This window comes from Oryzias latipes, chromosome 2 (genome assembly GCF_053564925.1).
Source record: "Oryzias latipes strain Hd-rR chromosome 2, Olatipes_Hd-rR_3.1".
NCBI classification, from domain to species: domain Eukaryota; kingdom Metazoa; phylum Chordata; class Actinopteri; order Beloniformes; family Adrianichthyidae; genus Oryzias; species Oryzias latipes.
In genome coordinates, this window is record NC_136238.1 from 27,299,424 (window position 1) to 27,315,879 (window position 16,456).

Consider the following 16,456-nt stretch of genomic DNA (forward strand, 5'->3'; position numbering starts at 1 on the left):
GATATACGTCCTGTCTGCCACCAGATGCCGCTGTTCTGTGTGGTTTCGAAGCCCCAAATGCTTCATTCATTTTTCTGGCACATTTACACGAAGCCCCATGAGAGCTTCATGGGGCTTTGATTCCCATCCCTAGCTGAGAGCAAGAAGTAGCCAACAGGAAGCAGGAAGTGCACCAGCTGACCAGGAACTTATATAATAATGGATTAGATTTATCTGCGCTTTTCCAGACGCTCAAAGCGCTTACAGTGTGTCCATCATTCACTCACTCACTCCTCATTCATACTTGGTGATGGTAAGCTACGGTTGTAGCCACAGCTGCCCTGGGGCAGACTGACAGAGGCGTGGCTGCCATTTCGCACCTACGGCCCCTCTGACCATCACCAGGACATTTATACACATTCACACACCAGTGGAGCCACACTGGTGGCAAGGAGGGTGAAGCCGCAGCCCCCCCCCCCCAAAAAAAACACAAAATCCCCCTGGCAGCATCTTGTCAGAATATTATATGTTGCTCAGTAATAATCAGACTTTGTCACCTTTCCGGTAGCCATGAAGCCTGACACCCACGAAGAACACGGGGCAGGAGGCTCCGCCTTTGTTTATACAGACACGTAACTTTGCGCTCCACAAAATAGTTCCCAAACAAAAAAATATAGTGATATTCATGGAAATCTAACAGCGCGCGTTCATGTTTGGTGTTACACAGTGACTAAGAACAGTATACCCCCCCCCCCCCCCCAACACAAAATCCTCCGGCGGGCGGCCGTGTCGCGCACTTAAGAACGCACGCAGCTTGTAATGGAAATGAATAATTAGAACGCAGTAAATTTGTCGTATTTCCTCGCAAAACAGAAACTTCTGTTGTAGAATGAGGATGTGTGTGTGTTTCTGAAACAGGGCACTTGTGTGTAAGTAGAGTGCGCATGTGCCTCGTGCTTCTAAGAGACAGTACTGACAGCAGCGCTCACGCAGGCCGGTGCAAGGAGAGAAGGAGGAGAGTGATAAAAGGTTTCCCATAGGAACCCTTGGCGTCTGAACACAGGATTATCAGCAAAGATGAATGTGTTTAATGTGTTTATTATAGTTTGAATCACGTGCCATATACAAAACTTAAAAAAAAAAAGTTCGGAAAAGATGCGGTGATAATGTCATCAGGATAAAACTGAACTAAAAGACGGTTTATTTGAACAACACAACAATTAAGATTTGTATCTGAACTAATATTTTATTTTTTTATTTTCATCAATAAGTGTTAAAATATGAGGAGAAAATAGCATCAAAAAGGAAAGGAAATCCAAAGTTGATTTTTTTCTGATTCGTCTGAAACTGACGTCCATCTGTTCATTATCCTCTGGCAATAAAAACATAAAGTGGTTGTTATGGAGATACAAATCAACAGAAAATCAGTCAATTTGAAAAAAAGTGTGTTTTCCACCAATTTATCACATGTAGTTCTTACCAATACGATCATCCTAATCAATGTGTTTTTCTGAGTCTGTTGAGGATGCTGATCGTAATGATAATCGCTCATGCAGAGCAGGATGACTTCGGTCCAAAGTCTCCTCTGTAGCTCACACTGTAACCCCCCCTCACCCCCGCCTGCAAACAGAAGCTACAAGACTCGCGTGGAGCAGCAGGTTCATTCTAGCAGCCACAGATCTTTTTACAAGTGGGTTGTGGAAAATCTCTCAATAAACACTACAAAAAATAATTTCAGACACAACTTATGAAGAAAAAGAACTTTATGTTAAAAAAGGAAACATGAAATGAAAATACTTAGAACCCAGCAGATCTAAACGCTACATAGTTTGTCCAAGTGGGGTTGGTGCGCATGCACGATTCAGCATCAGTACGAAACACAATTGTTTAAGCCACAGTCCGTGCACATCATTTATCAGATTTTTTAACCACTGGCACCTGGGGGGCTCCGTATATTTCAGCATCTCAGAGCTGAACCTCATACTCTTTAGGACCCAGCAGCATATTGACTGCTGCAACCGGAGTCACGTGATTTCTGTAGAGAAGTGAGGGGTCGCAGAAGTGAGAAAAGTCGCAGCCAATTATGCACACACACAAGCAGACACACGCACACACAGAGGGAGGAGTTCTGCTCTCAGTCAGTCAGCAGAGTTTGTCCAGCAGACACAGACGTTGGAGTTTCTCCATTTTCTTCTTCGGTGAGTCTTAAAAGTTGTTTTCTGTTCTCATCATGATGAAGCTGTTGTTTCTGATCTGTGAGGAAAAGAGCAGCAGACAAACACAACTGAAAGACTGACAACATGGCCGCTCTGAAAGTTTTCATGTGTTGAGACGGTTCAGAGAAACTCTGGTCCCAGCAGACCAGCATTGCGTCGCGTAGGGCGCTGGCCAAACGAACATGGAAAAGTTATTTATAGTTCGTATTTTTTTATTATCACAGCTGTTTGTTAACATAGATTTACATGAAATGATCAGTAACAGAAGCTCATTGTAACCGATTGAGCACCGCAGCCGCTCCTCCCTCGCTTCCTTCCTCCCCCAGAGAGCGCGCCCCAGCGCGTCTCTCGCGGGGACGCGCGCGGGGGAGCGCGCTGTTGCTTACTTTTAGTTGAACCGTGTTTACATCTGATGAGAAGGCAAAAGAAAAACAATCGAGGGCCCAAAACAGAAAATGCCAGAAATGTAGAAGGAATGAAGAAAAGTTGCTGTAATGGTTGAGAGACAGCAGGAAGGTTCTAGTAGTGACAGAAACAGAGGTGGAAACATTCAGGCTAAAGCTGCCAGCAGTGGTGGTTCCAAACAAACTCACTCACCGGGCAAGGAACCCCCCCGCGCTCACACACATTTGACAACATCCGTTTGTGTTCTGTATCTTCTGTTTGACCATTTAACACAAAATGCATGAATGTTCTAGACTCGTATTCCAGGGGGGTCAAACTCAGTCACACAGGGGCCTAAATTAAAAACATGCTTTAGGTTTTAGGCAGAACAAGATAAACATTTACTGAAAAAAACTAAACCTAAACATTTAGACATTTAAAACTGAACGTTTTGAACATAAATATGAATAATAACAGGAACATTAATCCAATTTTGCTTTCCGTAAAATAAATTCTCTCAAAATTATACAAATATGAAGATGCTGCAGAACAAAAGTCTGGAAATGTTAATAATAGGAAAGAAATAACAAATCATGTCTTTCTGTTTTCTTTGCTCTTTTGTCAATTTTTAGAGCTGAACTCCTGCATCATTTTTAGAAATAAGTTTGTTTCTGTTTTGTGTGTCTTTGTGAAACATTTCAGAGGATTTGATTTTTTAAAATCTGTTATTGTGAAAATCATTTTTAGGTCTATAAAACATTAAAAACTAAATCATAGAACTCATCAGTGGGATTACTCCAAAAATATTTGGCATTTCCCTAATTTTGTGAAACACCAACAGTAGAAATCCTCCAAAAAACCTCAATAAAAAAAACACTTCCGGCTACCAATAAAATGGTCCCAAGTGTCTTCCAGCTGTACTGATCAGATTTTACAGAATCAATAATCCTGGAGAAAATAAAGGAGCTTGTTTGTTCTTATTTTGTTTTAAATAATTTTTTGAACTAGATGTACCAAAACACTGATAAAGTTTTTATCCTTTGAAACAACACTGAATGATGATAAAAGCTGCTCCTAGAAGTAGAAGTATGTGTGATGGTGGTTAGATGGTGATTTAGTTTCTCTCTATGTTAAAAGTTTGGATAATTATTATTTTTGTGAGTGATCACTTTGCCTGAACGACATTTTGGATCTTAGTTGAACATTTGGAGATTTTTGACAACAATGAATAAAAATATGCTTAAAATAAAAAAATGTCTCTATTTTTACATATAGTTTAGTCTGTTTTCTTTTGAAAATCTTCCCAACACAAAGTTTATATCAAACAGCTTTGACGAAGGTGAGAGAGAATCAGGACAGATGGACGGAAAAAGGTTGGTCTGATGGTGAACACTCAGGACAGAGACAGTTCAGACCAAGGCAGTCATTTTAAATAGTATTCTTATTTTAAAAAATAAACATGCATTAGCAAGATGTTTAATTATTTCAAACAGTTAATAATCCTTGCTTGGCAATAGGATCAAATTTTTAATTATATCTTATTTAATATTTATCATATTTGCCATAGGATTTAGTGGAGAAGACTTTTTGGTGATGCATCTGATATCAAAGAGAGCAGAGATGGCACCAGCAGCAGGGAGAAATACCTTCAGAGAGAGCTGGAAAGATGGAAGAAGAATATAGAAGAAGAGAGGAAAGAAATGCTCAAAGAATTGGTGACTTCAGCAGAAGATCCATCACAACAATACTCATGGTTTGGACAGGAAGCAGTGTTATTAGGGTTGGGCGATGTCCCCTAATTTGGCCGTTGACGATGTTTGCTGTCAACCATCGGGATGGACGATGACATCGTCGGGGGGGGGGTATTTTTACATTTTTCGTTCTTATATAACTGCTATTCGTTATTTTGCTTTTTTCATTTTATTTCCCAACTAATGGTTAATCCGCGATGATCCAGTATAAACTAAGGGAAAGTGACTTTAACAGAAAAAGTAACAAGCAAGATAGAAAAGAAGTAGTCCGCTCCCGCACTTAACTGGCGGAGTGGACCGGCGGAGTGCGGATTTACAGCTTTGTGTTTGATGGGAAGGGGGGGGGGGGGGGTACATGAGCGGTATGTGTGGGAGATTTAAGACTGCGATCCGTCCCGCAGCTCTAGGGGTACTACCTACCGAACTCAGAACCGGGTCTAAACGTGTGTCTGAGCACAGCTCGGATCGTCAGCAGACAGAGGGGTGAGCATCAAAGCAGAAATGTCGCTCAGTCCTTAGAAAACATTGAAACAATCACGTGGATTTGTGTTTCCAGTCGTGTCCCGACTAAATAAAGGCTGATGTTATTCACAGGATGCAGCGCCACCCAAAGCTAATGTTGTTAGCCCGTGTTAGCATACTGCTAATCCTGGCTCCGTTCAGAAAAAGCACTGACCACACGGATTAAAATTCAAATGATGAGCGAACAGGTGTTTCATAATAACCGTAACATTATTAAAAGCACGTTTAGAAGATCATCTCGTATTTTACCGAGCTGACATGTCAATGTATATAGCCGCTCGGCGCTGTTATCGTTTTGTATTGAATTGTAACATTCAATAAAGTTTGGAAAAAAAGCCGCTCGGCGGAAGTTGTATCCCCTTCCGGTTTTCAAACTGCGCATGTGCGAATACTGCGCATGTGCAAATGATTTATTCCGACCGAAATTGTGACCTTAGTGAACGTTTTTATATTCTGAAAACATTTTTCTGGGCCCATCTACACGGTTGGATTCTAATCCGACCATTGATCCCATCAGGATATTTTGTACATGTAACCGCGGCTTCTGGTGTCGACGCGCAACGTGGCGGGGGCGTGGCATCACGATGGTGGTCTCTCCATCGGGATGTCAGTCACCCATCACGATGGACGATGATATCGTCCATCGGCACAACCCTAAGTGTTATGAAATGTCCTTTGATGCAATTCATTTTACATTCCTTATAAAACAAGGACAAAAGGGAATCCTTTCCACAAACAAACCAAAGTTTGGTTTCCTTTGTAGGCAGCGTCTATCTGCTCAGAGGAAGGACAGAAGAACAAAAAATAAATTCAAGAGGCAAAGAGCTGAACTTCAAGAAAAAACTGAAAAAGAAAAATCCAAAAAATATGCCAACGTTTAACAGATTCTGATTCACCATGTTCAGAAGTAAAAAGACCAACTTCAAATTCATCAATCCCCAAACAAAAAAAACAACCTTACTTTACCATGAATTACATTTAAGAAATTAGAAATAAATATAAAAAAAATCACCAAAGACGAATAAAGCAGCTGAAAATAAAAATCAAATACAGGTTGCAAAAATCTGAAAATGACTCACTTGGATTCTAAAACAAGAAAATGAAAAATCCTGAAAGAGATCCAGCAGGTTTTCTGAAGCCTCAAAAGAAAAAATTAAGGGATTCTGTGTTAAAGATGATGTGAGTAGAATGATCCCAGGAACCAAAAAACACCAAAGAGGAAGAAATTCAAAATGCAGATAAGGTTCTATGTTCATATGCTGTTTTAGTTCTCGATTATTATTTTTATAAACTTCATTAAACTGCAATTTCCTTCTAATTTTCCTGTGCTTATGAAATGAAAACTCTGCTACAAACTCCCAGCATTGAATTTTAGAGGATGGAATTAAATCTGTGTTTGTCCCTTCAACCCCGTCACCATGTTCAACCCTGTTATGCCTGTTTCAACCCTGTAACACAACAAGTGTCATTTATTTATAATAGTATTAATAATAATAATACAGAATTGTGTGTTGACTTTTGTCTAAAAGGATGAGAACTATCTTAAAGTCTGTATTTTGGATTACAAATCTTCCAATAATTTGCCCATTTCAGGAAAATGACCACTGGAATTATGCCAGTTAGTCACATTTTAGGATTTTAGAGAAGAAAAACATTTATTTAAGAGAAATGTTCAGTTTGAAATCATTTAATTAGAACAAGGGGACATATAACAATTTAATCATATTGAATTTTTCATAAACAATTTTATTTTAATATTCATGGAGATTCCATAGTGTACGTAACGGGGTTGAACATTTACTTTTACCACAACTATGTGGGGGAGGGGCTCATTCAATTCAATACAATTCAATTGTATATAAAGCCCAAAATCACAACGGTCGTCTCGATGGGCTTCGTACCGCTAATTGTAAAGTAAAACATCAAATCAAAAAGGTTAATGAATACATGGAATTCAACAGGAAAATACTAAATTGAACTAACAAACTGACTAAACTAAACTGGACATCCCTGCCCTTAGACCCCCCCTTCGCTCTTAGACTCACCGCTTCTGATTCCAGACCTGCAACAAACTAACAGCTGCTGTAACGCCTTTCAGTTTCTTTGCCTTTGTGTTTGGTTCTTTGTTTTTCTTTAGAGGTCTGCGTTCATTTCCTGTTTTATTTTGTAGGGTTTCCTGTTTTGTTGCTGTGCTGAGTTTTACTTTGGGTCCCCATCTGTCCTGGTTGTGTTCACCTGTGTCTCATTTGTCTGTATGTATTTAAGTCCTGTCCTTCCCTTTCTCCTGTGCTGGTCCATAGTTTGATGTTATGCTGTTCCCCTTTTCTCTGTGTAGCTTTCATGTCTCCCCTTCTGAGTATTTCAAGTTTCGAGTTTTCTAGCCTGCTTAAGCAGTGGTTTTTGGTTTTGTAGTTTCACTTATTAAAGCCCCCGTTCCCCTGCAACCTCCTGTCTCCTTCATCCTCTCTGCGCCTGGGTACTGCCCCAACTTCTCCCATAACAGCTGCTTCCTAATAAAAAATAGTTGTCATCCATAAAATGTATGTACTTCATAGGGTTTACTGGATTTTGAGGAGTCTGCATCAAAGTGAAATTTTTTCTATCATCTCACTCATCTTAAGTCTGGATGTTTGACAGATTTATTCTGCATTTACACTGCGGGTCTTGATGCCCAAATCCGATTTTCTGACTATATCCGTTTTTTTTTTGACATCCCGCTTTAATCATCTTTTAAAGTGACCCGTATACGTATGAAACTATCAAACGTAGACGTTCTGAGGACTACGTAGCAGCATGATTTGAAAACACGAAGGAGGAGGCGACCTCTACAAATTATTTTTTATAAGGAGAGTGACCAAAGAAGGATTTAAAATAAACATGAAAGGTGAATTTTACAGAGAATGTGAATGAGAATGTGAACAATATGGTGGATGTAGTCCGGACAACAGATGATTTGACGATGACGACAGAGGAAACTGACGACTTGACGATGGCGAATGAGATAAAATGTATGGGATTTTAGAAGGACAGGTGTTGGGTTGAATAGAGAAGAAACAGAAAGATAAGGACAAGGAGAAATTGCATAAAGTATTGGTTCAGATGGATTTGAAACAGACTTGAAGTACGATGACATTTATTCATCAGTTACGGGAAAAAGAATTGGAAATGATAAAACAGATGCAGGAGTTGTATAAGAAGGTGAAAGAAGTCTCATGGAAAGAAAAAAGGGAAGCTAAACGGAAGCATAAGGAAACTGACAAAATTAAACGCACAGTGCATCAACTGACTCTTGCAGCCACAGCGTTGACTATGGTGAAGACAGAACAAGACAGTAATAAATCTGCCGTGACAACATCTCCTCTCCAGACACCCCTCTCTGGCATTTACCCCTCCCTTCCAGTAGGGACAGAGCCCCCTGTTTTCACCCCCTCCCCCCTATCCTCCACAGGACATGTACCCGATGCTGAGATACGCGGGGAGGTGGCCTGTGAGAGGACAGTTTGTTAGGCCTGTGGACCAGGACCTGACTCCTGAAGAATAGCAGCACATAGCCTCAATGTTGCGGGAAAGGCGACCCAGAATGGCAGAAAACAGAGAAAACCCCTCCAGAGACCTCATAAACCTTCGCACAGAACACCCCTCTGCACCACTGGTAAGTGAAGGAGCAGACGCTTACGTTTGCTCACACAGCACTCCAGCTCGACAGGGAGGAGACTTGAGACAATTGCTAGGCGTAACAGCCACAATCACTGAGATCCAGTCTATGGAACAGCGTGCGGGTGTGCAGGACCACCCAGACTCCACTCTTTTAGTGGACGTTCAAGCTCCAGTTTTTACTGCAATGAGGGAACTTTTTCCTGATCCAGTGACCGCAGCTCCAACAAGTTTCCCCTACACAGATAAGGACCCCAGCACATATTACTCCGAGTGTGTCCAGAAATGGATTGACAACAAGGGCAGAGACCCCGGCCTGTCACCCCCTGAAACAGTCATGTTTAGAACAGCAATCCTGGCAGGATTGCCTCAGGACGTGCAGGATTTATTAAAAGCAGACCCAGACTTGTTGGCTGGGGATGAGAGTCGATTTAAGAGGCATTTGATTCATCACTGCAGAGCACACTTGGAGAAAAAGGAGAGAGCAGAGGGAGAAGTTGAACTGCTGAAAACCCAATTACTCAGACTGCAGCTAGCACAGGCCCGGAAAGAATCCACTCAGGATAAAAAAGGTGTTAAAAAAGAAAATAACATGATGAGTTTAGTACCCCCAGAGCCAGCAGCAATGATGTGGCAGGCTCAGGCATTCGGAGGCCGGGGCAGGAGAAGGAGCGGATATTCTGGAAGACATGGGCCACCCAGGGGACCCCCCCCAGCAGCAGCTGGAGATGAATGCTTCATCTGTGGCGCTCCGGATCACTGGGCACGACACTGCCCACACCAAGGTACCCAACAGCATCATGCACAGACCAGGGCCAGAGGGCGTGGCGGAAATGAACAGCACCCACGACCACTCCAAGCCCCTCCTCCACCGTGGCAAGGACCACAATGGTGGCAAGTCCGACAATACCACTAGGGGTGCCCACGAGGCCTGGGACCATTTGCTGATGCAGGAGCCATGGTCCCTTTTAAGCTCACAGGTCCCCATGATGGGTCTAGTGGACACTGGTGCAACATGTTCCTCTATAAACAGTCAGTTACCTCCATCTGGTCTGAAAAATGAACACATGAACTTTGTCAGCTTCTCTGGGACACCTCAAAACCTGCAAAAGACCATCCCACTGACTTTTGAACTGGCCGGTCAGATGGTGGAACATTCATTTGTGCATTCACCACACACACACCTGTGAATCTGTTGGGACGGGACATTCTTGTCAAAACAGGAGCCAGTATCCTATGTTCTCCAGATGGGATACAGATCACTTTCCCGAATGGACATGTTCTGACTGGATGCCATGCCACACAGTATGAGGGACAGTGGTTGCTGCAGCCTCAACCACAGCCAACCCCCACTGCTGACATCCACTGGGATCCAGAGGCCCCTGACACGCCAGGTGTGTTTCATGAATTTTAGGTATGGAAGCCATGGATCTTGTCCTTGAAGCCATATTTTCCGCCTCCGGGTGACCTGCACTGCACACTCTATTATGACAGAGAGGATGATCAACTGTACCAGAAAGAATTTTATCAGGTAGAAGGCCACCCGTGCCATTTAAACTCCACTGACATATATTGGCCCTGAGGGTGTAGCAAATTATTGTGCATTCACACACTCACAATTGCAATGGTACCCGATGTCAGACAGAGTTGTACCTCATATATCATTAGCATTCTCCCCTGGTCTTGAGGCCCAGCAGCTAGGACATATGACTAAGAGGGGAGTTAATAACACAGACTGGCAACATTGTGCTCTTTCAGATGTTCAATTTTCTCCCTCCACAAAATTGTACAGGATAACGTTGCCTCCAACCACTAACTCATCAGTACTGGAGCATGTCTGCATTGCCAGACATCACAGCAGAGAGAAGATGAATCATGAAGATGCAGAGGCGATGTTAAAAACGCTCCCTGACTCTTTATGGTCCACAGGTTCATTTGATGTTGGTTCAGGCTCCACCGTCCCCCCGGTGGAGATTCAGGTAACTGCAGGAGCAAAGGTGTTCAGACCACAGTACTGCTGGGTGACGGATGCAGATGAAGGAAACTTTGATTGGGGTGTGGAACTCTGGTGTCATTGAACATTCGCATTCTTCGTGGTGTACTCCCTTGAGACCGGTTTTAAAATTTGATGGTAAAACTTATCGCATGGCACATGATTTAAGGGCTGTCAATAACGTAAACACTACTCCAGTCCTATCTGTGCCTGACCCACATCGCATGCTGTCAACGTTAACCTCACAATGTGTGTTGTTTACTGCCATTGATTTGGCCAACGCCTTATTTTGTATTCCATTACACAACAGCAGACACCTATTCGCATTTCAGTATAAAGGTGTCCGCTTGCAGATCACACGCTTGCCACAAGGATTTAAAACTCTCCTGGCATTTTCAATCACTATCTGAAGTCTCTCCTGCAGGATATTGTGCTACCAGAGGGATGTGTTTTGTTGATGTATGTTGTTGACCACTTGCTGGCAGCCCCAACTACTGAAACCTACATTCAAGCAACGAAAGATCTTCTCCTGAAGTTGTATGATTTGGGTTTTAAAGTGTCTAAGAAGAAACTGCAATTATTTTTAGATTCAATTTATATTTTTACTTTCAATTTATTTTTTTTATTTTCAATTTATCTAGTTTTATGTGCTTTGTGTTTTACCTCTAAGTCTGCAATGTTTCCCTCCACTAGTGGCCTGGGGTTCTCCCAGTCCAAGAGAGGGAAGGCTTTAATTTTTGGCTGATTTCTTTTTTTTTGGGAAACATGTGACAGAAAAGGATCGGGAGCACAGACAATATGCCATGTTACCTGTCAGCGACCCCTTTTTACCACCCCGGCTCTGAGATCAGCTTGTATGATTTTGTTCTCCCCTAACATGTCTCCATTTCCTCCCTTAACTTCAGGTGTTCCTTTTCTTTACAGGAAGTGTTATCTTTTTTGCTTTTTTGAATTTGTTTATTTTCTTTATTTGCTACTTTATTTCTTGTTTTATGTAACTTTTATTAATGTAATTGTGCAGAGGTAATGTCTGGTGATGCATGAGTATCCTTAGGGTTGGCTGCCGATGGGGCACGGAGTTGTTGCAATTCTGTCCGACTGCACACTGAATGTTTCTCAAAGAAGGTCTAAGTATGCTCCGACAGGTTTTTCCTTGCACTCATGGGTCACCTACTTCCTTTGTAATGCTCATTTATTCACATTGATTTTGTGTTACAGATTGTGAGGGTTTGCGACCACAGCTGTCAGGTCATGTGGACCTGTTGAAATGTTTTGTTGTTTAGGGATGTGGTCATGAATTTTTGTGATCTCACTTCGTGAGCTCAAGAAAGGGAATTGAAGAAATGTATGTTTTTTGTCTTATCTTTTATATGTTGAAGTTTTAATCTTCAGTGCTCAGTGTGATGGAACAATCTTTTTTATCTTGTAAAAGCTCATTCCTCTTTGACATTCCTTTAGATAAATTTATGGATGCAGACTCCCTTTTTCTCTCTTGTATGGAAAGACCAGATCTTTTGTGTGAAGCTCAGGGAGATGGGCTGAGAAGCAGTAAATTTGTCGTGGACCAGATTTATACCACCTGTGCTGAAGATCCAATCTGTGGGAACTGAGCCATCTTCACGTTCTCAGGCCAAGAAGAGGCTGACTTTTCACTCCAGCGCCTGCTATGGAATATCTGCCCTCCGAGCAGATTCAGACGCGAATTCCAAATATGGTCTGGTGGTAGCAGGCGGTCCAGCTGTCAACGAATCCATGCGTCCAGGGAGAGGAGATCCGGCCGCCATGATCAAAATTTCTCTGCAGAACTTTTCCTTTGTTCTCAAGTCTAATACAATTGTTGTGCATTTGTAGGCTTTCTAGTTTGAGAATCCAGATATCTGTCTTAACTTTGTTTTAGAAATTTTGTTAGGGAAATAAAACTATGTCTATCTTTATCCGGTCGAATCCTGGTTTTTCTCTCCTGACTTTTGAACACGCATAGGAAAGTCTGCAAATCGAACGGATTATTTCCTGAGGACTTTTCCTTCACTTTGGATTGAGGTCAGAATGTGGTGATTTCACGATTTTGTTGGGACTTTGTAGAAAGTGTTGAGTCACTTTTGAAAAACTTTAATCATCTATGTATATTTGTGCAAACATGAGCTCTAAAAAGAAAACTGGAGGGATTTTAAGGCAACAGAGAAGACAGGTTTGTTGAACTTCTGCTCCCACTGTCTGCAGCAGAGACAGAAACTGAAGCCTTCATCACATCACCATAGCTGGATTCCAGAGCACTTTATCAAAGCGCTGGATGAACAGTGGAGTCTGGAGGAAGTGCGGCTGCGCAGTCACATGCAATGTACAAGCACAGTTCATCAATCTGTGAACCGTTTATCTTTTTCTTTTTAACCCTTGTGCTATCCTAGGCACTTTAACATTGGGAGTTGGGTCATCTAGACCCACTAGACAGTGCTGAACCATTTTTCTTCAATGATTTGTGATCTTCACTGGTGTCCATGGATTACATGAAATCTTTCCACCTTTATCCACCTTTGTCATGGTAGGGAGAACACGTTAATGTAAGGGGGGTGGTCATCTAAGATAGCACAAGGGTTCCCAGTACCAACTTCCTGTCAGACTCTCTCTACTCAGAACCAGAACAGATTCAGTGAATCTGTATGGATGATCAGAATCAGACTGAGCTTTTTCCATCAATGTCACCTTTCTGTTCTCCTCTGACAGGAACAGATAGATGTTTGCCTTCCTCTTCATCTCAGCGTCTCTCCTCTTCATCAGGGTCTCTCCTCTTCAGGTCAGCATCTCTCCTCTTCATCTCAGTGTCTCTCCTCTTCATCTCAGCGTCTCTCCTCTTCATCAGCGTCTCTCCTCTTCATCTCAGCGTCTCTCCTCTTCATCTCAGCATCTCTCCTCTTCATCTCAGCGTCTCTCCTCTTCAGCTCAGCGTCTCTCCTCTTCAGCTCAGCGTCTCTCCTCTTCATCTCAGCGGCCCTCCTCTTCAGGTCAGCATCTCTCCTCTTCATCAGCGTCTCTCCTCTTCAGCTCATCGTCTCTCCTCTTCAGCTCAGCGTCTCTCCTCTACATCATCGTCTCTCCTCTTCATCAGCGTCTCTCCTCTTCAGCATCTCTCCTCTTCATCAGCCTCTCTCCTCTTCATCTCAGCGTCTCTCCTCTTCGTATCAGCGTCTCTCCTCTTCATCTCAGCATCTCTCCTCTTCATTTCAGCGTCTCTCCTCTTCATCTCAGCGTCTCTCCTCTTCATCAGCATCTCTCCTCTTTATCTCAGCGTCTCTCCTCTTCAGCGTCTCTCCTCTTCATCTCAGCCTCCCTCCTCTTCATCAGCGTCCCTCCTCTTCAGCCATGTCCTGCTCCAGCTCCTGATGACCTTTGACCCGCCTCCCTTCAGTTTCTGCTGGGATCTGATCTCCTGCTCCACATCACGGCTTCTTCTCTGGAGGAGACGGATCATCTGAGTGAAGATCTTCTCCCTGTTTGATCAGCAGAGTGATTGATGGCTCCACCTCCTGTTGAAGCAGCTTCACCTCCTTCTCTCTGTCCTGGATTCTCTGCTGGATTTGTTGCTGACTCTCCTCCAGCTCTCTCTGCTTCTCAGTCCTTTCTGCTGCAGCTGAGACTGTTTGATGTCCTTCATGTTCTTCCACAGAGCAGAGAGAACAGATGCTCTTCTGATCAGAACATCTTCATCACCTCATCATGACGGAGCAGATGTTCTCCTGCAGGTTCTTGGAGGGTTCCAGTCTGTGTTTCTTCAATGCAGCTGCTTTCAAATGAGGCTGAAGGTCTTCCTCACAGGAAGAGGCTGGACAGATCAAGCAGGACTTGATGGCTTTCAGTTTTCTTCCAGTGCAGACGTCACAGACCACATCTTCAGGTCCAGCAGAGCAGAGACCAGCAGCAGCAGCTTGGAGTCCGCTCTTCTTCAGCTGCTCCACTAAAGCTGCTGACATGACATTTTTCCCCAGAACAGGCCTCGGTGTGAAGGTCTTCCTGCACTGAGGACAGCTGTGGACGTTCTCCTCTGCATCCCACAGTCCTTGAAGACACTTCCTGCAGTAGCTGTGTCCACAGGGAATAGTCAGCGGATCCTTCAGCAGATCCAGACAGATGGAACAGCAGAAGCTACATTCATCCAGATCCTTCCTGCTCATTTGGCTGCAGAGTTCAAGTTGAAGAAGCTGCAGTTCTTTCTGCACTGAAGGTTTCCTCACAGCTTGTTTCCCTTCCAGACTCTGAACTTTCAAAGGTTTTGTCATCAGGAGGATTTCAGGATCAGAGTCCAGCACAGTCTGGGATTTCACTGAAGACTTTACTGCAACTCAGAAACATTTATTGGTTTAGCTGTCAGTCAAAGATCATGAAAGAGACAAAGTCCAAAGTTCTTCATGTTATCAACAAATGTTGTGTTTTAGCAGAAACAGTCAGACGTTATTTAATTTAAGACAGACTCCGGAACTATGAAGAGATATTTCTGCCACTAAAATGAGAAAGAAAGACAGAAAAATCCAATAAATGCTAGAAAATCTTGATTGGTACTGAAACTTTGAAACTTGATAGAATTTTGATTGGATCCTGAAACAATGAAGTCCTGTTTCTATCCAGCTTAACAGCAGCAGGAAGTAGGAAAAAGGATGACGGTTAACCACAGTAGACTTAAAGCTCTACTGATAGAAAATGTCATTTTTGACTTGTTGACATTTTTCATCCATCAGAGAACATTTGCTGCATCAGGATGATCCCATGTTGAACAGTGTTTTATTTTGAAAGGAACTCATATCATCCTTTGTTAAATGCAAAAATCAGTTTTATAGTTAGAAAAAGATGCTTTTTTCTCTTTACATTTTAATGTTTTATTATTATAAACCACATATGGATCCAAATCCTCATTGTAACATCAACAGAAATAGAAAGCAGTCTGCTGTTTTTCTGCTCTGCTGCTCCTACTGGGTTTGGTCAGAGACAAACAAACCAGAATGGCTCCTTTAGTGTTGAAGGTTGTGGACTCCTAATCTGACCTTTGACTGTAGAGACACCTGGACAGCTTGGCCCCGCCCCCCTGGCATTTCAAACAGGAAGTACCTTCTTGCTTCATAAACTAACATCACATAGACTTCTATTGAGAAATAACTGACTGATCTGGGGCAACATAGCACTTTTTATATATAGAGATTTCATAGCAGACCATAATGATATTAATCACCATATAAACCAAATATCTGTATTTGTCAAATGTGAACGCTCTGTGGCTCATCAGAGAAATGTGTTATCAGCAGGTTGTTTAGATTTAAGTGATTATTTCCTATCAAACGTTCAATATAACAGATGCACTAAAGGACCATAATGCAACATTTCTTTAGATGATTATTCATTCATCTTCTTCTAAACTGACAATTAAAGCAAAAACTTTCAAGTTTCAAAAGAGAACATGAATCTGTGAAGATCTATTTAACTTTACCAAACTACCTTAGACTCTGTCTCACTGAAGTACAGCGCTCTCTTTTTTTCTCCACACGTTTCCATGGTGACTCCAGAAATCAGTGATCCATTGAGAATGTCTTTATGTACTTGCTGTGCACGTGCATTAACCCAGAGTTACCAAGTCCAGCGTACACTAACTCATATCCGGTCTTTTGGAGCCGACATACCCAGAGTAAGCAAGTTCAGGTGGATTTCAGCCAGAGTTCAGGGTTAAAGTCAGGCTAGTTTAAACATGCTTCCTGGAATACCTCCTGATATTTTTAGTGGAGTTTTAACCACCAAATGTGGTGTTTTTTATGAAAAGAGTTCTGGATCGGGTAAAATCAACACAACAAAAATTTTTGGTGACGTGGCACCCCCTTATTGAATATGTGAAAACATTTACTTTTGACGTTAGAGGACTTGCATGTGGGAAATTGAGACTGTTATCAATCATCTCTTTTGTTTCTCTTAGTGTTCCTTCA

General features: G+C 42.3%; 1 protein-coding gene and 1 long non-coding RNA gene across 3 annotated transcripts in view; one reads left to right on the plus strand and one right to left on the minus strand.

The window, feature by feature from the left end:
- The window catches only part of LOC144988207 (uncharacterized), a 211,330-nt gene extending 199,269 nt beyond the window's left edge, over positions 1–12,061 (minus strand). Inside the window, exon 1 of the long non-coding RNA XR_013652050.1 lies at positions 9,691–12,061. This is a non-coding gene — a long non-coding RNA (uncharacterized LOC144988207). The remainder of the gene's footprint in view (positions 1–9,690) is intronic.
- Positions 1,436–12,433, plus strand: LOC144987875 (uncharacterized). Of its 2 annotated transcripts, none has more exons than XM_078937577.1 (2): positions 1,436–2,177; positions 4,147–12,433. In XM_078937577.1, exon 2 carries the CDS (start codon positions 8,409–8,411, stop codon positions 9,420–9,422), a length of 1,014 nt encoding a protein of 337 aa, XP_078793703.1. In that variant the 5' UTR covers positions 1,436–2,177; positions 4,147–8,408; the 3' UTR covers positions 9,423–12,433. The 2 variants fall into 2 exon arrangements, with proteins under 2 accessions (XP_078793703.1, XP_078793701.1); XM_078937575.1 differs by having other exon boundaries at positions 8,301–12,433.
- Positions 12,434–16,456: the final 4,023 nt, after the last annotated feature.

Bases quoted from the DNA above. Each gene is read 5' to 3' on its own strand.
- LOC144987875 (XM_078937577.1), top strand. From the start codon at position 8,409: ATGTTGCGGGAAAGGCGACCCAGAATGGCAGAAAACAGAGAAAACCCC.